Raw genomic sequence first — 16,733 nt, forward strand, 5'->3', positions numbered from 1 at the left:
AAACATTTATCATGAGTGGTTTGGTTAAATATGATGAAGTGTTGATCGCGTTAGTCTGTTGTTTACATAGTTGATGTAGTTGTCTAGTAAACATGGTTATTATTAATGCTTAATTTTGTTAGTTTGCTGTTACCATTAGAAATGTGTGACTGTGATGTTTTGGTAATTTGGGTCCTGTCCCTTTATTCGAACATGAGTGATCATATGCCTAATTTGAAAATGGAGGATTGTTTGATTCGATCTGTTTAGTGTACGTCTATTCGGAACTGCGAATACCTATTAAATTAAACATGAGTATTGTCTTACTCTTTTAAGTTGAAGCCATAAGTTTATGTTTATTGAATGGGAATTAATGTCAAATATCTATCGTTCTGTCTCTGCTGGAATGAATAATGAAATGGCTTTAACCCATTGTGTCTTTGCCTGCTTTCATCATCTGTCTACAAACTCTGATTTCTCTGGGATTAGTTGAGCCAAAATTTAGCCTGTGAAGATCCTGTACGATTTAAATATATGCCTATGATTGTCCAAGCACGATTCATATGTCTGCAGTGATTGACCACGTTATTTAAGGTTTATGACAAGCTTGCTTGCATTATATGCCTACTAGCCTTATTTGTGTGTTGAATTTTTTGAGAATTTGAACCTATCGTTGATCTTTGTTTCATCTCCAGCAGTGTTAAATATGCATACATTATGTTCCATTAAAACAGTTTCTTGGTTTCTAAATTTACAAATGATCTTGTGGAAAATACTTAGCTACATGTTTAGGCCATTTGCTTGTAAATGTTATCTCTATTTATGGTTATTCGAGTCCATACTAGCTTGTGAGGGTCTCTTGTCATTAAATATATATCTAGGCTGCTTAAGGGTAAAATGTATGTTGTATGTGTGTAATGTCTAACCAGACCTATTTAAGGACTATAACTAGGTTAGCTATGTGGATTATTCATTCTCGAGGTAAAATATGAACTGTCTACTTATGCTGTTTGAGAAGGATTTGAGTTTGTCACAGAAGGATATCATATTAGTGTGGTTTCTGTCCCATCTCACTCTCCCTGAAGCTGTTTGTTTCTATGCTTGTATTATTAGTAGTACGTTTTGTAATCTGGAAGGATTATGCATGCTCTCATATGTCTGTTTTGGTTAAGGCCCCTTGTTGTAGTGGTTTAGCAATATCGTATATGTTCTGTTTGAAGTGTCGTTGTGGATAAGAACTTAAGATGTGCTTTACCTGCCACCTGAACTATGTTAAAAATGATATCTGATCATACTATTCGACTAAGAGCATGTTAGTTTATGGGTTCTAGGCTATGTAAATAAAGACTGCTGAGGTAAAAGAGGCTTAATCACTTGTTTGTCTACTGTAAAGAACACTTATAAACACCATACGGCCCAGGTCAACCTGCATTCTTAACATGAACTTAGCTTTGTGTTATTTTTAGTTTGGTTTGCCACTGGTTTTTATTCTTCGTTCAGTTACAGAGTGAGCTTTTTGTGTTCTATATCTATTTTAACTATTTAATAGCCTTCTTCTTCGTAAACTGTAAATCTTTGTTTAACTCCTGTGTTGGGATTGTCTACTTTAAGGTTGGAATTCATTTAAATATGATCTTGTTTGATTGGCTAAGCTTGAGCTCACACTGAACCTAAAATGATCATTGAAATTTGATAAACACTTAAGACCATACAAATGTGTTTAAGAACAATCAAATGGGTGAGGTTTTAACCCTTGATTGTTGTACACACTTTCCTGATGGGATGGCTGCGCACTTGAGTTACCATACTCAATGGGCAACTGCTGCATTACGATAATATATTGCTACCGCATTTTGAGATAAGCTGTCACTGCACTTTGAGGCAAACAATTGTTGCATTAAAATAAGACATTTTATTGAGAATAGGTGCAATTGCTTGGGCTGAATCCTGTCACATTTTGATTCTACATGATAGCATTAATAAAATGCTGCAGTTTGAGATTTAATTGCCTACTGATGCCTTGATGAAACTTGTTGCATTTGGCTGCTATAATATGATGTCAATACTATACTAAGTGAACCACTGGTTTTAAAAGGAAACAGATGCTTTCATTTGATGAGAATGTACTGTTAAGCCTAGCTGCTACTGTTTCGAAATATCTATAATTGAGTTTTCTGTGTTTAGCATAATCAGCTGGTTAGAATATTTTCAATGCACCTACAATTGCTTCAATTTTGTTAAGGCAGTGAGGTTGTATACCTATGTATACATAAGGTATACTTCAAATATACATAGAATATATACGCTCTGCTGATTTGTTTGAGTTTATATCTTACATGTTTAACATTATCCATTGATCGTATACTAATCCTTTTCTTTTCATTTTTATGCATGACATCTCGCACACGAGTCCAAGCGACTCGTCATCTTCCCCGCATTGACGTTGGGCCAAAAGCCCAACACAACTCCTCTCGAGTCAACCCATATAGTAGCAGCCAATCCGCAGCCAAACAAGGAAATAAAAATCTGGGCCAAAGCCCAATAGGCAATGAACAGTTCGCAGCATATGTTGTGGTTGTTGGGCCGAAGCCCAACAGTGAATAGACCGTAGTAGTCCACAAAAAATGATTGGGCCGAAGCCCAACCGCAACAGACCACATCAATTGTTTTTTTGGAAAGTGGGCTGAGCCCATTTACATCATATCTATCCCTCTGTTTTTATTTTTGTGTGCATTTAATGTGTATTGTATGACTAACATTTTGTTTGTTAATTTAGGTAAACCTTAGTGACATTAAGGGTTTTAGTTTAGTAAAGGGTAGTTAATCCCACAAATTACATTCTCTTCTATTTATGTTCTAAACTATTTATAGTATCTATAACATTTATTTGGAGTAATTGATTTTCAAATAGCATGCCTACACATTCTTGGGTTAAAGGAATCATTTTCATTCTTACCGTCTTAGGATTTTCAAAACATCATAAATTATACATTAATGTTAGCGTATTTTGAGAAATAAAAAGGCAAGCTAGTTCTGTGGATAACTTCTTCACTTTAGCTCTTTTTCAACGCTTGAAACATATATTTGCTAAAACAATCCTTACATAGTCTATATTGAACTAATAGTCTTTTGTAAGTCTTACTTTTAAATAGCACTCAAAATCTTCTTTTATACAACTAATTATTTTTTCTACTAGTCCTCTTTTAAATAGCCTTCTTATAGGTCTATCTATAACTTTAGCCACATTTACAAAGCTACGTTCTTTTCTATAATACTATATTTACACTTAGCCTAACTAATCATAAGTCCGGTCGGTTCACCATTGTTAATGGGTCTTAAAGGGTGCCTAATACCTTCCCTTTAGACTAGTTGAACCCTTACCTAGAATCTTAAGTTTTGTAGACCTTAAACAGAGTTAACTTTAAATATAACTTTAATAATCTTTAGGTGTCCTAATTCACCATAAATAATTAGGTGGCGACTCCTTAAAATAAACAAAAATAGGAATCACCAATATGTTGTACTCTAATTTAACCCGGTTAAAATGGGCACTGCAAAAAAATGGGTAATTTCCGGAGGTTGAAAGTTGCAATTCGCGGAGGTTTTAGCCTCCGCTAGTTGACAGAGGAGACTAAAACCTCCATAAATTACAGCTTTTAACCTCCACAAATTACCCCTTTTTTTGTAATGGGGGTATGACACACATGGCCTAAGAATGCCACTGACTTAAACCAAAACTCATACTTTGAGAATTTTGCAAAAAGTTCACGATCTTTAAGAGTCTGCAACACTATTCTGAGATGTTCTGCATGATCAGCCTCATTGCGGGAATACACCAAAATATCATCAATGAAGACAATAACGAATAAGTCGAGATAAGGCTTGAAAACCTTGTTCATAATATCCATGAAAGCAGCTGGCGCATTTGTCAACCCAAATGACATAACAACAAATTCAAAATGGCCATAACGGGTTCTGAAAACGGTCTTCGGAATATCAACTTCCTTAACCTTTAACTGATGATAGCCTGTTCTGAGATCAATCTTGGAATAGCATTTGGCGCCCTGCAGTTGGTCAAATAAGTCATCTATTCTAGGAAGAGGGTACCTGTTCTTAATGGTGACCTTGTTCAGCTGACGGTAGTCTATACACATATGTAAGGAACCATCATTCTTTCGGACAATTAAGACTGGCGCACCCCAGGGCGAAACACTGGGCCTAATAAACCCCTTATCAAGAAGATTTTTCAACTGGGCTTTTAACTCTTTTAACTCTGCTGGAGCCATTTTGTATGGCGGAATATATATCGGCTGAGTATCAGGAAGTAGATCAACTCCAAATTCAATCTCCCTATCAGGAGGGACTCCTAGAAGATCTTCGGGGAAGACCTCTGGAAATTCATTTACAACTGGAACGGACTGGAGAGTTGGAGTCTGGGAACTTGAATCCTTTACTCGAACTAGGTGGTAGATATAACCTTTGGAAATCATTTTTCTGGTTTCTAGGTAAGAAATAAATCTACCCCTGGGTACTACTGAATTACCCTCCCATTCTATGACTGGCTCATTAGGAAACTCGAATCTTACAACTTTAGTTCTACAACATACTGTGGCATAATATGAAGCTAACCAGTCCATACCCATGATCACATCAAAGTCTACCATTTCTAGTGCCGCTAAATCAGCTATGGTTCTACGGTGATAGACTAAAACTGGGCAACCCCTATAAATACGTCTAGCTATGACTGATTCCCCAACTGGGGTGGACACCTCAAAGGGTTCATACAATTTTTCAGGTTCAATACCAAATTTCTTAGCAACAAAAGGGGTTACATAAGATAAGGTGGATCCTGGGTCAATAAGGGCATATACTTCAAAGGTGAAAACTGTGAGGGTACCTGTGACAACATCTGCTCTAGCCTCTGTATCCTGATGACCTGTCAATGCATGCAAACGGTTCTGACCACCGCCTGTATTGTCGGACCTTGTTGTTCCACGCCCCTGCTGGGCCTGATTGTGACGAGGAGCTGCTGAATTTATGGACTGCGTCACATTACCTCCAGTACCCTATCTGGTTGATGGACAGTCTTTCTGAAAATGGCCCTTCTGACCACATCTAAAACAGGCATCAGTACCCACACGACACTCACCTGAGTGTCTCATGTTACACTTGCCGCATATCGGATGAGTATAAGTCGACTGACCCACACTAGCTTGAGAGTAATAACTTGATGGCCTAAAATTCTGCTTCTTATCATTACGGAACTTGGGGAGTGGGGCACTTGCTGTGGACGGAGCAGGTACTGCTGACCTGTTCTTAAAGAATTTCCTGTTTCGGTTCCCGCTGAACTGTCCGGTAGACTTGGCCCTCTTGTTGAACTCCTTGTCTTTCTCATTTTGTAAGGCTTCTTCCTCCTTTAGCCTTGTCTCATTGCCCTGTATGAAAGCAACCATCTTGGAGATAGTCATTGCCCCATTCTGTGCAACAATATTGGCTCCATCATACAAATGGGAATCAAGACCTCCAACGAATCTTTTCACTCTTGCCCTCATATCGGGTAACATGTGTGGAGCATGCTTAGCCAGACTAATGAATTCCAAATAGTAGTCCTGAACTGACCTACCATTCTGCTTAAGCTTCAGAAATTGCTCAGCCTTAGCTTCTCTGACTTCTATTGGCATGAAGTGGTCCAGGAATGCACTTGTGAATTCATCCCATGTAGCATCAGGTGAATCCTCGCCTCGGGATAATTCCCAAGATTCATACCAAGTGTTAGTAATGCCCTGTAGCTGATGAGCTCCAAAAGTAGCTGCTTCGATTTTTGTAACTGTCATAATCCTGAAGAATTTTTGGAGAGCATCAATGTAGTCCTGAGGGTCTTCATCCTTCTTCGTCCCCGTGAATACTGGGGGATTCATTCTGAGAAAATCCTTCGTCTTAGAAGACTCTCCATGACCTCCTGAACTTGACCCAAATTCCTGACGTTGGGCCTGAGCTGCTACCAGTTGCGTGAGCAAGTTGATAGCACTTTTAACATCCCCATCTGAAGCACTAGGAGGTGTAACGGTAGGGGCGGTTGGACCTGTTGCCTGAGTCGGAACGGTATCTTCGTGAGCTACTTCCCCGGCAGCCCTTTGGCTGGTGGCTGTGTTTCTCTTCTTGTGCTTTTTTTTGTAAGGCATTTTCTGAAAACATGTACACGCACGAATTAGGAAGCCATCCTAAAAATACTGCTCTAACTGCACGATCTAGAATATGAAAGAAGTGAGACAATCCTGAATGTCTTGGTGGTCAACTGTTTATATGTATGGGGCCCTCACACATATAAAAGAGACGCCACTGGACACGGTTTCACAGACTTCCTAAAGATCCTTGAACCTAGGCTCTGATACCAAGCTTTGTCATGCCCCGAACCATGGCCTGGGCGTAACACGACACTCGGTGCCTGACTGCATGTGACTGAGCGAACCACATGGCTTGCTGAATCATCATGAGGCATACATGAGCGGAAATATATTATGAAACATGATGGGATTTAAGAAAACATATGAAGCCATAATAATAATAAAATGCTTGTTTAAAAACAAGAACGCGGATAATACCATAACTGAGCCAAAATGGCTAACCGTTTCTGAAAGTCTACCATGACTCAACTGACTTGTCTAGTCTATGAAACCTCTATTATGAGTCTGACTGGAAAACATACTTATTGGGAAAAGGCCCCCAGCATACCTTTAGATGCAAAACTAAATAACGAAAGACAATGTCTAAACCCCGAATGAGATGAGGCTCACCAAATAAGCTGGTACGTGCAAATCCTAATGAGCAGAAGCGTCGTTCTGTAAATCCGTACCTGCATCGTGAAATGCCGGCCCCCGGGCAATAAAAGGGGACGTCAGCACATTGAATGTACTGGTATGTAAAGCAACCGAAAGAAACAACATGGGACATGGAATAACATGATAAGAACTGAAACTGAAAACCTGGACTTGAACATGAGCATGAGTACATAGGTATATATATAACATAAGTAAAAACATGATAATTAGGGAAAGCATTTCATAAACCGACATGTGATATCACCACGTGGGTACGTGAAGTCTGGTACCTCGCCGGACCAGCAGAGCCCTCATGCCTTGCCAGGGTATAAGGTGGTAACGTGCCTGATGGATCCATTCAGTGTAAAATTAAGGTATCGTCCTAACTGGGCGGAGCGATCCTTGTCCTATGGTGGCTACATAGTTTCAGGCTATCTGAGCCTTCTCGGTAATTCGTGCAACTCCCAAAAACATGAACATGATATAGTTGGCTAAGAAGCCCATGATTTTCGTGAATTACTTGTACTTTTCTTGTAATCATGACTTCACGAAAATAACTTGTAAACATAGTTTCGTGAAATAACTTGTAAACATGGTTTCATGAAATAACTTGAAATATAGTTTCATAAGATAACTTGTCGTAGTCTTGCAAACATGTTCTTGAGTCATGAGTAATCACAATAGTTCGTAATCATATATATAATTGACTTGAAAACATGTTTGTAACTTGCTAGATAGAATCATAAAGTTTCATATAAACATAATGAGAACACATGAGAAAGAATTCATGATTCATGGATTAAGCTGGGATTCCTAATAACCGTAATGGAAGATTAGGAATACAATAACGAATATAGATACAAGATTCATGTGCATAAATACATAACTACGGGCTACCAATATGTTGGATTTAGTGCCCTAGGATTTGAACTTCATGAATATCAAGAAACGGAGCATGGGAAAGAACATAGAGATTCCCACACGTGGATGGAAGTTCTACATACCTTGACTTCCTCCTTTTGAGCGTATCACAATGTATTTCAATCCCTTCAACTTTAATCTATAGCAATACAGGTGATAGGGATTCCACATTAGCAACAATATCCATGCTTTGATCATCTAAGCATTTTTATCTAACACTTGGTGGGCATGAAGCTCCACAGCCTTCATTAATGGTGTTTTCTTCACCCAATCCCATTCTATTACTTCTAGCTGATTCTACAATCTCAATTAGATGTAATTAACATCATTCTTCATCACCCACATGAATGCAACTATCCCAAGTCAACAATCCAAAAACTCTAGCATAGTTCATATAATTCTCTTTATCAAACCCATTTATTATTCTCCCAAGAATTCATCAATTCACAACTATAAATGATTAGGGAGTAGAAACATTACCTTTTATGAGCAGCCACCACAAAAACAACATCCCCAAGTTCGATTTTTAGCTTAGAACGACGGCAACAACTTGTACTACACTTTATCCTTCACGAGCCTCGGGATTCGGGGCCTTCAACTTGATTGATTCTCTACTTTCTCTCTCTAACTCTCCTCTCTCTCCCTCTCTCTCTCTCTCTAAAATCTGAAAATATGAGAAAATGAGGCTGCTAGGGTTAACATTTCCCTTAAATAGTAAGGGGAAATGGGCTTGACCCGACTTAAAATCGGGTTGGGCCTAGTCCACTACTCAGCTTGACCTTTCTGCCTTAAAACGTCCATATCTCCCTATCCCGATGTCACCTGTAGGCCCACGACCTATGGTTGGAACTGTATTTTAATTTTCTACAACTTTCATTCTTTGAGTTTTCCCAAATTCCTAATTAATGATAGGGTTATGGCCTCTCGAAGTCAGGTGATCCGAAACGTACTTAACGCCCCAAAGGACGCTCCGTAACACGTGTTACGGCCCGTAACTTGGGACCGTCCCTTAGTGAAACTTTTCAGTGAGTTTCTGGAAATTTTTGGGACTTTACGGCTCCATGTTACGGCCCATAACACGTGTTACGGCCCGTAACGTCCCACCGTAACACAGGCAGAATTTCCAGCTTAGACAGACTTCAGTAAAATGGGCATAACGTTTTGTACGTAGCTTTGTTTGGGCTGGGCGACCTACCGTTGGAAAGCTATTTCAAAGATATACAACTTTCAAGGAGGAAATGTTCCCAAATTCCTTACATATTTTTCCGTATACTCATTTTAATAGAGGCATAGTGCAACCATAGTTTACAAATTGGTTCGTTATACCCCGTCTTACGAGTCAAATCTTATCCTGAATGCCCGAAGTGTTACAGCAACACTAGAACCATATTTCTATTTCTGAAAAAACAATCAACTGAAGCTTGTTATATCCAACCAACACACTAGCACCAGCAACGACACAAAGGATGTTGGTAGCAAGCGAACAACATATATAATATAAATTCTTAAAATAAGAAATCCACACATGAGAAATAACTCAATAGCTCATTTTCAAACCTTAAGATGCACCTACAGTTTACAAACTTTTATAGGGCGCTACAAAGTACTTATCAGTATTCAATACTTTTTTAATCAGACACTAACGGCAGAAACTTTCCAACACGTGACCTTTTTTCTAGAAGAAGACTAGAAGAAGAAAAGACTCAAAAAAGACTTTGCGAAATTGTGCATCTTTTACCTCAACTATTAACGAATGACATATATGGGTTATTTTTCAGTGGCCTATTTAGATCTTTTTCATTTATAAATATCACCTAAAAGTGTTTTTCACCACTTAGTTCTTAGCTATTTTTAATCAAATCCTAAACGGACCCCATATTTACGCTCTCTCCGAAAGTGGTTGCTTTTTCCATGCACGTTACTTTTTGGCGAGTAGAAAGATTTCCACAACTTTAAAGTTGACCAATTAGTAATTAACAAACACATTTGAATTGTTAGTCTTTACTTTTGCATGGAAAGTGCAACATTGACTCATTGACTCCTCAGTCGTTCTAATTACATGGCGTATTTCACAAGCTAAAAAATATTTATTTATATATATATATGCGCCATTGACTCGCAAGACTTGTGGTGAATCACTACAATATATATAAAAATGTACTCTGCACAAGTTACTTAATTTTAACAACCAAAATAATCAACTCAAAATATGATGATGGTTTTAACAACTATCATAGTTTAAAGTGCTTTTAAGTTACAGCAAAAAATAATTTTCAGAAGTTACAAAAGTAATTTTTTTCTCATAAAAACTTTCGGAATTGTGGCTAAGCAAAAAATACTGCTCTCCAAAATTATTTTTTCGAAAAACACTTTTGAAGAAAAGCAGTTTTCAAAATAAACATATTTTTGAAGCTCGACCAAACATACTATTACGCCCTCTGTTTCCTTTTACTTGTTCAGCTACATTTTCACTCCCCTTTAAAAAATATTAATTAAATGCAAATACTACCTTTGGAAATTTAAATTCGACTACTAGCAGCGCCGGCTCCATGCCTAGGCAAGTAAGGCATATGCCTTAGCCCCCAATTTGGGGGGCCCGAAATTTTACCAAGAATTATGTGTTAATTTTTTCTAAAAGAAAATTAATTACTCATTATAAAGAGTACAATATTTTTTTATAAATTTATATCATTTTATTATCTTTAACCTTTTTCAAATAGAAGAAACCAAGAAAATGTTATTTTGCCTTCTTACATTCTGTCTGGTAACACATATTATTTTATCTCTTTAACTCTTTTTGTACTCTATTTTTTCAAATTTCTGATAAATTGGAATAATACTCTGTTAAAAGTAAGAGCCAATTGTCGAAAAGCATTGAATAAAGTGAATCGAAAATTCTTTTTGTTTCTTCTTAGATTTTCAAGCATTACAACAAACATATTAAAGTGTGGGTATACCAAGTTATCAACTTTTTTAATTTAGATTTTATGTTTCTAAATCTATTCTTTTTATTTAAAATTTACCAATTTATTGCGTATAGAATCATGTTAACAGTTCATGTAATAATTGCCTCAATGAAAGGATGTTTTTCAACATTGAAAGAAATTAATCATTTATAAGAAAATTATTAAGTAATAATTTTGCATCTAATAAAAGTTAGAAAAATAGATTTCAAATATAACATCTCGAAATTCTTTTAGGTTTTAGGCCTGTAGTTAAAATTTCGCTTTACGCCTCCAATTATGTTGAGCCGCCGCTCCAATTAGTTTGAAAGCCGTTAATTACTTAATGATAAGAGTAAAATTGAAAAAAAAAATCTCAATTTGCTAGAATGAAAAAGTAAAAGGCAAATTTTATTTTAGTATTTTTTGATTAAGTAAAAGAGAACGGAGGAAATAATATTGTTATTTGCCAAAGTGGTGCATAATAGATTGTAACACAAATCCCACTAATCTAAATGTGGATGGTGCTTTCATATCAAAGTGCATGGACAGGTGACAGGTCATCGTTCTTAATTCAAGATTTAAGGGCTTAACATCTTATCCTGTTGGTAAGAAGAAAACATTCTTAATTATCCGGGGGACAACTATCTAAGCAAAAAGATACTGTCATACAGTTCAAGAGAGATTTACTTGATTTTTCAAAAAAAAAAAATATATATATATCAAGTGAAAGAGATGACATTTATTAAAAGCATCTTATTTTACGGCAAAACTAAGACTATTAGTTTTTTTTTTATGTGATTCACTTAGAATGAATAAGATTCTTCCATCCCTAATTAAAGATATCAAATTTAAATTTAGTAGGGAAAGCCTCCCTCTTAAGTTGTCCCTACGCACGCAACATCAATTTAATTTACTTGGATTAGTGGCTTTCGGACAAGGGCTGAACCACAAATTTTTATTTATTCGCTTTTTTCAGTGCTAACGATTGACACCTCCTACTAAAAGTTTTGGGTACATTTTGGATATCAAATGGTTAAACAATAAAGACTGGAAAATAAATACATTCAATTTTCCTTTTTTTTGTTGAACTTTTTAAATCATTTTTTGAAAGAAAGGAGTACTAGCTATATGATGCAGCATCTTTCTTGGCTTAATCTACTGAGACCAAAAAATCTTTAGCTTAAACTACTTCCGTAATATTATATTTCAAAGTGAACTTTTTTTAAGATGCTTTATCTTTATGTCTAAATCATCAAGAAATTTTGCAGGATCTTTAGGAAGTCCCCTATTTAAAATCGTCCTATATAAATCGCTAAGATTTTAATTAGGAACTAACACAGAGCTTAGCATTCTTGATATCTTCTCTAATGCAAACTTTTTATATCCTTTTCACAAACATGACGTTTCCTAAGAAAATTTCTCTGTTTAAGTTTTTCACCCTTTTATATCTAGTCTTTACAGTTACTTTTGTTTCCACAGAGGAAGCAACAGCACTCCTAAAATGGAAAGCAACTTTCAATAACCAGAATAATTCCTTATTGGCTTCGTGGAGACAAAGTTCTAATGCATGCAAAGACTGGTACGGAGTTATATGCTTTAATGGTAGGATAAACAGGTTGAATATTACAAATGCTAGCGTCATTGGTACACTATATGATTTTCCATTTTCATCTCTCCCTTTTCTTGAGTATGTTGATCTTAGCAGGAACAATATCTCTAGCACCATCCCACCAAAAATTGGTAATCTTACTAATCTTGTCTATCTTGACTTGCGTATCAATCAGATTTCAGGCACAATCCCACCACAAATCGGATCACTAGCCAAGCTTCAGACCCTCCGCCTATTTGACAACTATTTAAGTGGTGCCATTCCAAGAGAAATAGGTTACCTAAGGTCTCTTACTAAGCTATCTTTGGGTACTAACTTTCTTAGTGGTTCTATTCCTATTTCATTGGGGAACTTGACCAACTTGTCTTTTCTGTTACTTTATGAAAATCAACTTTCTGGCTCCATTCCTGAAGAAATAGGTTACCTAAGGTCTCTTGGACAACTACATTTGTGGAGTAATTCTCTTAATGGTTCTATTCCTGCTTCATTGGGGAATTTGAACAACATGTCTATTTTGGATCTGTATGGAAATCACCTTTCTGGCTCCATTCCTGAAGAAATAGGTTATCTAAGGTCTCTTACTAAGCTATCTTTGGGTGCTAACTTTCTTACTGGCCCTATTCCAGCTTCATTGGGGAATTTGAACAGCTTGTCGCTTTTGTATCTCTTTGATAATCACCTTTCGGGTTCAATTCCTGAAGAAATAGGTAACCTAAGGTCTCTTACTAAGGTATTGTTGTATAATAACTCTCTTGGTGGTTCTATTCCTGCTTCGTTGGGGAATTTGAACAATTTGTCCCTTTTGCATCTCTTTAATAATAACCTTTCTAGATCTATTCCTGAAGAATTAGGTTACCTAAGGTCTCTTACTAAGCTAGATCTGAGTAATAACTCTCTTAGTGGTTCTATTCCCTCTTCGTTGGGGAATTTGAACAACTTGTCTACATTGTATCTTGCCAACAATAACCTTTCGGGATCCATTCCTGCTTCTTTTGGCAATTTGATAAATATGAAAGGTTTGTTTCTCCATATTAACAATCTCACCGACGAAATTCCTTCGTCTATGTGCAATTTGACATCACTAGAACTGTTGTATCTCACGAGAAACAACTTGAAGGGAAAAATTATGCAATGTTTGGGTAATATCAATGGCCTCCAAGTTTTGGCGATGTCAGGTAATAATCTTAGTGGAGATATTCCTTCATCTCTTTGCAATTTAACATCACTACGAATTTTAGATTTGGGTAGAAACAGTCTTAAAGGAGCAATTCCGCAATGTTTTGGCAATATGAGTGCTCATCTTGAGGTTTTGGATATACACCACAACAATCTTTCTGGGACTCTTCCAATAACTTTTAGCATTGGAAGTGTACTCAGAAGCATCAACTTGCAAGAGAATGAACTAGAGGGGAAAATCTCTGTATCTTTGGCCAATTGCAAAGAGTTGCAGGTTCTTGATTTAGGAGATAATTACCTCGTTGACACATTCCCAATGTGGTTGAAAACTCTTCCAAAGCTGCAAATATTAAGCTTGAGATCAAATAAATTGCATGGGCCCATTAGAACTTCAAGGAATGAAACCATGTTTTTTGAGCTTCGAGTCCTTGATCTCTCTTACAATGCCTTCATAGGAAACTTACCAGTGAGCTTGTTTCAACATTTGAAAGCCATGAGGAAAATTGATCAAACAATAAAGGCACCAACATATCTTACTATAAATGTTGGGGTAGGATATTACCACGATCCTTTGACAATTGCAACCAAGGGACTGGAGCTTGAACTTATTGGAATTTTGACTGTTTACACTGCTATTGATCTTTCAAGCAACATATTTGAAGGACAAATTCCAAGTATTATGGGAGATCTCATTGCACTCCGGGTGCTGAATTTGTCTCATAATGTATTGCAAGGTCATATACCACCATCACTTGGAAGTTTATCTGTAGTTGAATCTTTGGATCTTTCGTTTAACCAGCTTGTAGGAGTGATACCAAAGCAACTTGCTTCTCTTTCTTCTTTTGAAGTCTTAAATCTCTCCTACAATCATCTTCAAGGATGCATCCCTCAAGGACCTCAATTTCATACCTGTGAGAGCAATTCATATGAAGGTAATGATGAATTACGTGGATTCCCTGTTTCAAAAGGTTGTGGTAGTGATACGTTGCCAGAGACAAATTATACTGTATCTGTGCTAGAAGATCAAGAAAGCAATTCTGTATTTCTGAATGATTTTTGGAAAGCTGCTCTTATGGGATATGGAAGTGGACTATGTATTGGATTATCCATAATATATTTCATGATTTCAACTGGAAATCCGAAATGGCTTGCAAGAATCATTGTGGAACTGGAACACAAAATGATTATGCGAAGAAGAAAGAAGCAGCGACGTCAAAGGAATCACATAAGAAGAAATAATCCCCTGTAGACAAGTTAGCAATCGAGCAAAATTTGATTTCAGAACTACAGGTATTCAAGTTAATATCTACGCTAATCTTTTATTTCCATAATTTTAAATTGCACCTTCAGACTTAACTTTCTTTGTGTAGAAATAAAGTAAGATTTAACTTTTCTTTGTATGAAAATAAAAATCAATCTGCAAATAAACATATTCGAACATGCAGGTGCTTGGAAGAACATTTGGCGGAATATCAGATATTGCAGCTTATGATGTTGGATTTGATTTATAGTTTCTTTTTAGTTTTATAAGTAAGTTTTTTTTTTTTTTTGCTTTTTTTCAATTAACTTAGGAAAATGTAATATTCTAACTTTTGATGATATCAATTATGTAACATTTTAATGTATTCAATGAAGTGTATGCATTTCTTGTTTCATTGTGTAAAGTTGCAACTTACTGTATAATTAACAAATTATTACAGTGTATTGAATGAAGTGTATGACATCATCTATTTTCTACCAACTCAAAAGTGTTTCTGTTGTTTGGAAACAAGATATTTAGACCAATACTCACTTCAAAGAATAATCTAAAAAGTGTTGGGCTTTGATATTAGTGAATGAGAAATGATGTGATGAAAAGTGAAGGGAATGTAAAAGGTGCCTTTTGCTTTGGAGAATATAAAAGGTGTCTTTTGCTTTGGTTAAAGCATTTGTCCCACATAGGAAAAAGAGAGGAAAAGAGAGATGTATATATTACATTACACCTTCTCTAGTTGCTAAAAGGATTGAGGGGGCAAGGACCCCTCCCGCCGTCGTCGTCGCTCACTCGGCTTCGGCTTCGGCTTTGGCTTTGGATTTGGATTTGGATTTGGATTTGTCAAAGATTGATTATCTTTTTGGACAAACTTTTCTTTAATTATTTAATTAAATAGGAAAAAAAATCCAACGCGGATTGACCCTGACCCGCGACTTGTGACCGACCCGGTCCGTTTTTCTCTTCCTGGATATTTTCGAATTTCCCTCCAAAAACCTGGTGATTGATCTGAATGGTTGCAAACATTCAGAATCAGTACCTCCAACTGCTATAAATTCCTAATTTGTTCCAGAATTCACAACGAATTTTCTGCGCTAAAAAACAACATAAAACCTTTCTCTCCAAAACTCTCTTGTTTTATTCTGTGTGATATACTGCCGTTGAGTGGTTCACCGCTACCTGAATTTAGAGTACTACTATTCTGGTAAGATAATCGTTCTATCCTAGGAGAGGATATTCCATCAACCTCGAGTAATGTGAGGGGAATAATTTCCTTAAGGACACACTTTGAACTAAGTGGGCTCGATTATATTCTGAAAATATTTTTATTTTTCCAACACTGTTTCTGTTCAATATTTTATACTGTGTAATCTGTTTTTACTAAGTGTTTTACAGATTGTGTTGAAACTTTATTTAAACTTATACAGATTATTTTGCGAACAATCTTAAGGAAATTAAATATAATATTATAATCTGTATTATGTTTAAGGAGATTAAAACTTGTGTAGTTTTCTACTCCATATGAATATTAGTATTCTGACTCGAAGATATAAAAACTTCGTTGGAATACCAATGTTCATAATTATACTGCGATTTGAAGAAATAAAATCTTCATCGTTTAAGGTTGTGATTTAATTGCTATTCTGGTTTTATTAACTAAAAAAGTTTGTCGATTTGACAGTGACAAAGAAATAATGACAATTGAGACTGGAACTCCCTCTGCGAATATTGCACCAGCGGTTACTCCTACAACCCGTACCGCTGTGCCACCGACTGAGAAACCTGCGAAGTTCACCGGTGACAACTTTAAAGGATGGTAGCAAAAAATGTTCTTTTGGCTTACCACCCTTGGTATGCAAAAGTTCACCAGTGAGGACCCTCTCGTGCCTGCCGCCGGCATGCCTGACAACCAAAAGTTCAGGGTTACTGAGGCTTGGAAACAGGCTGATTTTTTGTGCAAAGGCTATATTTTGAGTGCCTTAGAAGATGACTTGTACAACGTCTATAGTGCAGTAGAGACCTCCAAAGAACTA

At 36.5% G+C, this 16,733-nt stretch overlaps 1 protein-coding gene across 1 annotated transcript; it reads left to right on the plus strand.

Moving 5' to 3' along the window:
- The first annotated feature begins 12,060 nt into the window (after window positions 1–12,060).
- LOC132601992 (receptor-like protein 9DC3) lies at window positions 12,061–16,520 on the plus strand. The gene is made up of 3 exons (XM_060315030.1): window positions 12,061–12,835; window positions 12,899–14,693; window positions 16,382–16,520. The coding sequence occupies exons 1-3, from the start codon at window positions 12,061–12,063 to the stop codon at window positions 16,518–16,520; spliced, it is 2,709 nt and encodes a 902-aa protein (XP_060171013.1).
- Window positions 16,521–16,733: the final 213 nt, after the last annotated feature.

The sequence above is a fragment of the Lycium barbarum genome, chromosome 7, assembly GCF_019175385.1.
Source record: "Lycium barbarum isolate Lr01 chromosome 7, ASM1917538v2, whole genome shotgun sequence".
Taxonomy (NCBI): domain Eukaryota; kingdom Viridiplantae; phylum Streptophyta; class Magnoliopsida; order Solanales; family Solanaceae; genus Lycium; species Lycium barbarum.

Bases quoted from the DNA above. Each gene is read 5' to 3' on its own strand.
- LOC132601992 (XM_060315030.1), top strand. From the start codon at position 12,061: ATGACGTTTCCTAAGAAAATTTCTCTGTTTAAGTTTTTCACCCTTTTA. The intron at 12,836-12,898 runs GTTATCTAAGGT...GCCCTATTCCAG, and splicing joins CTCCATTCCTGAAGAAATAG to CTTCATTGGGGAATTTGAAC. The intron at 14,694-16,381 runs GTAGACAAGTTA...TCGATTTGACAG, and splicing joins ATAAGAAGAAATAATCCCCT to TGACAAAGAAATAATGACAA.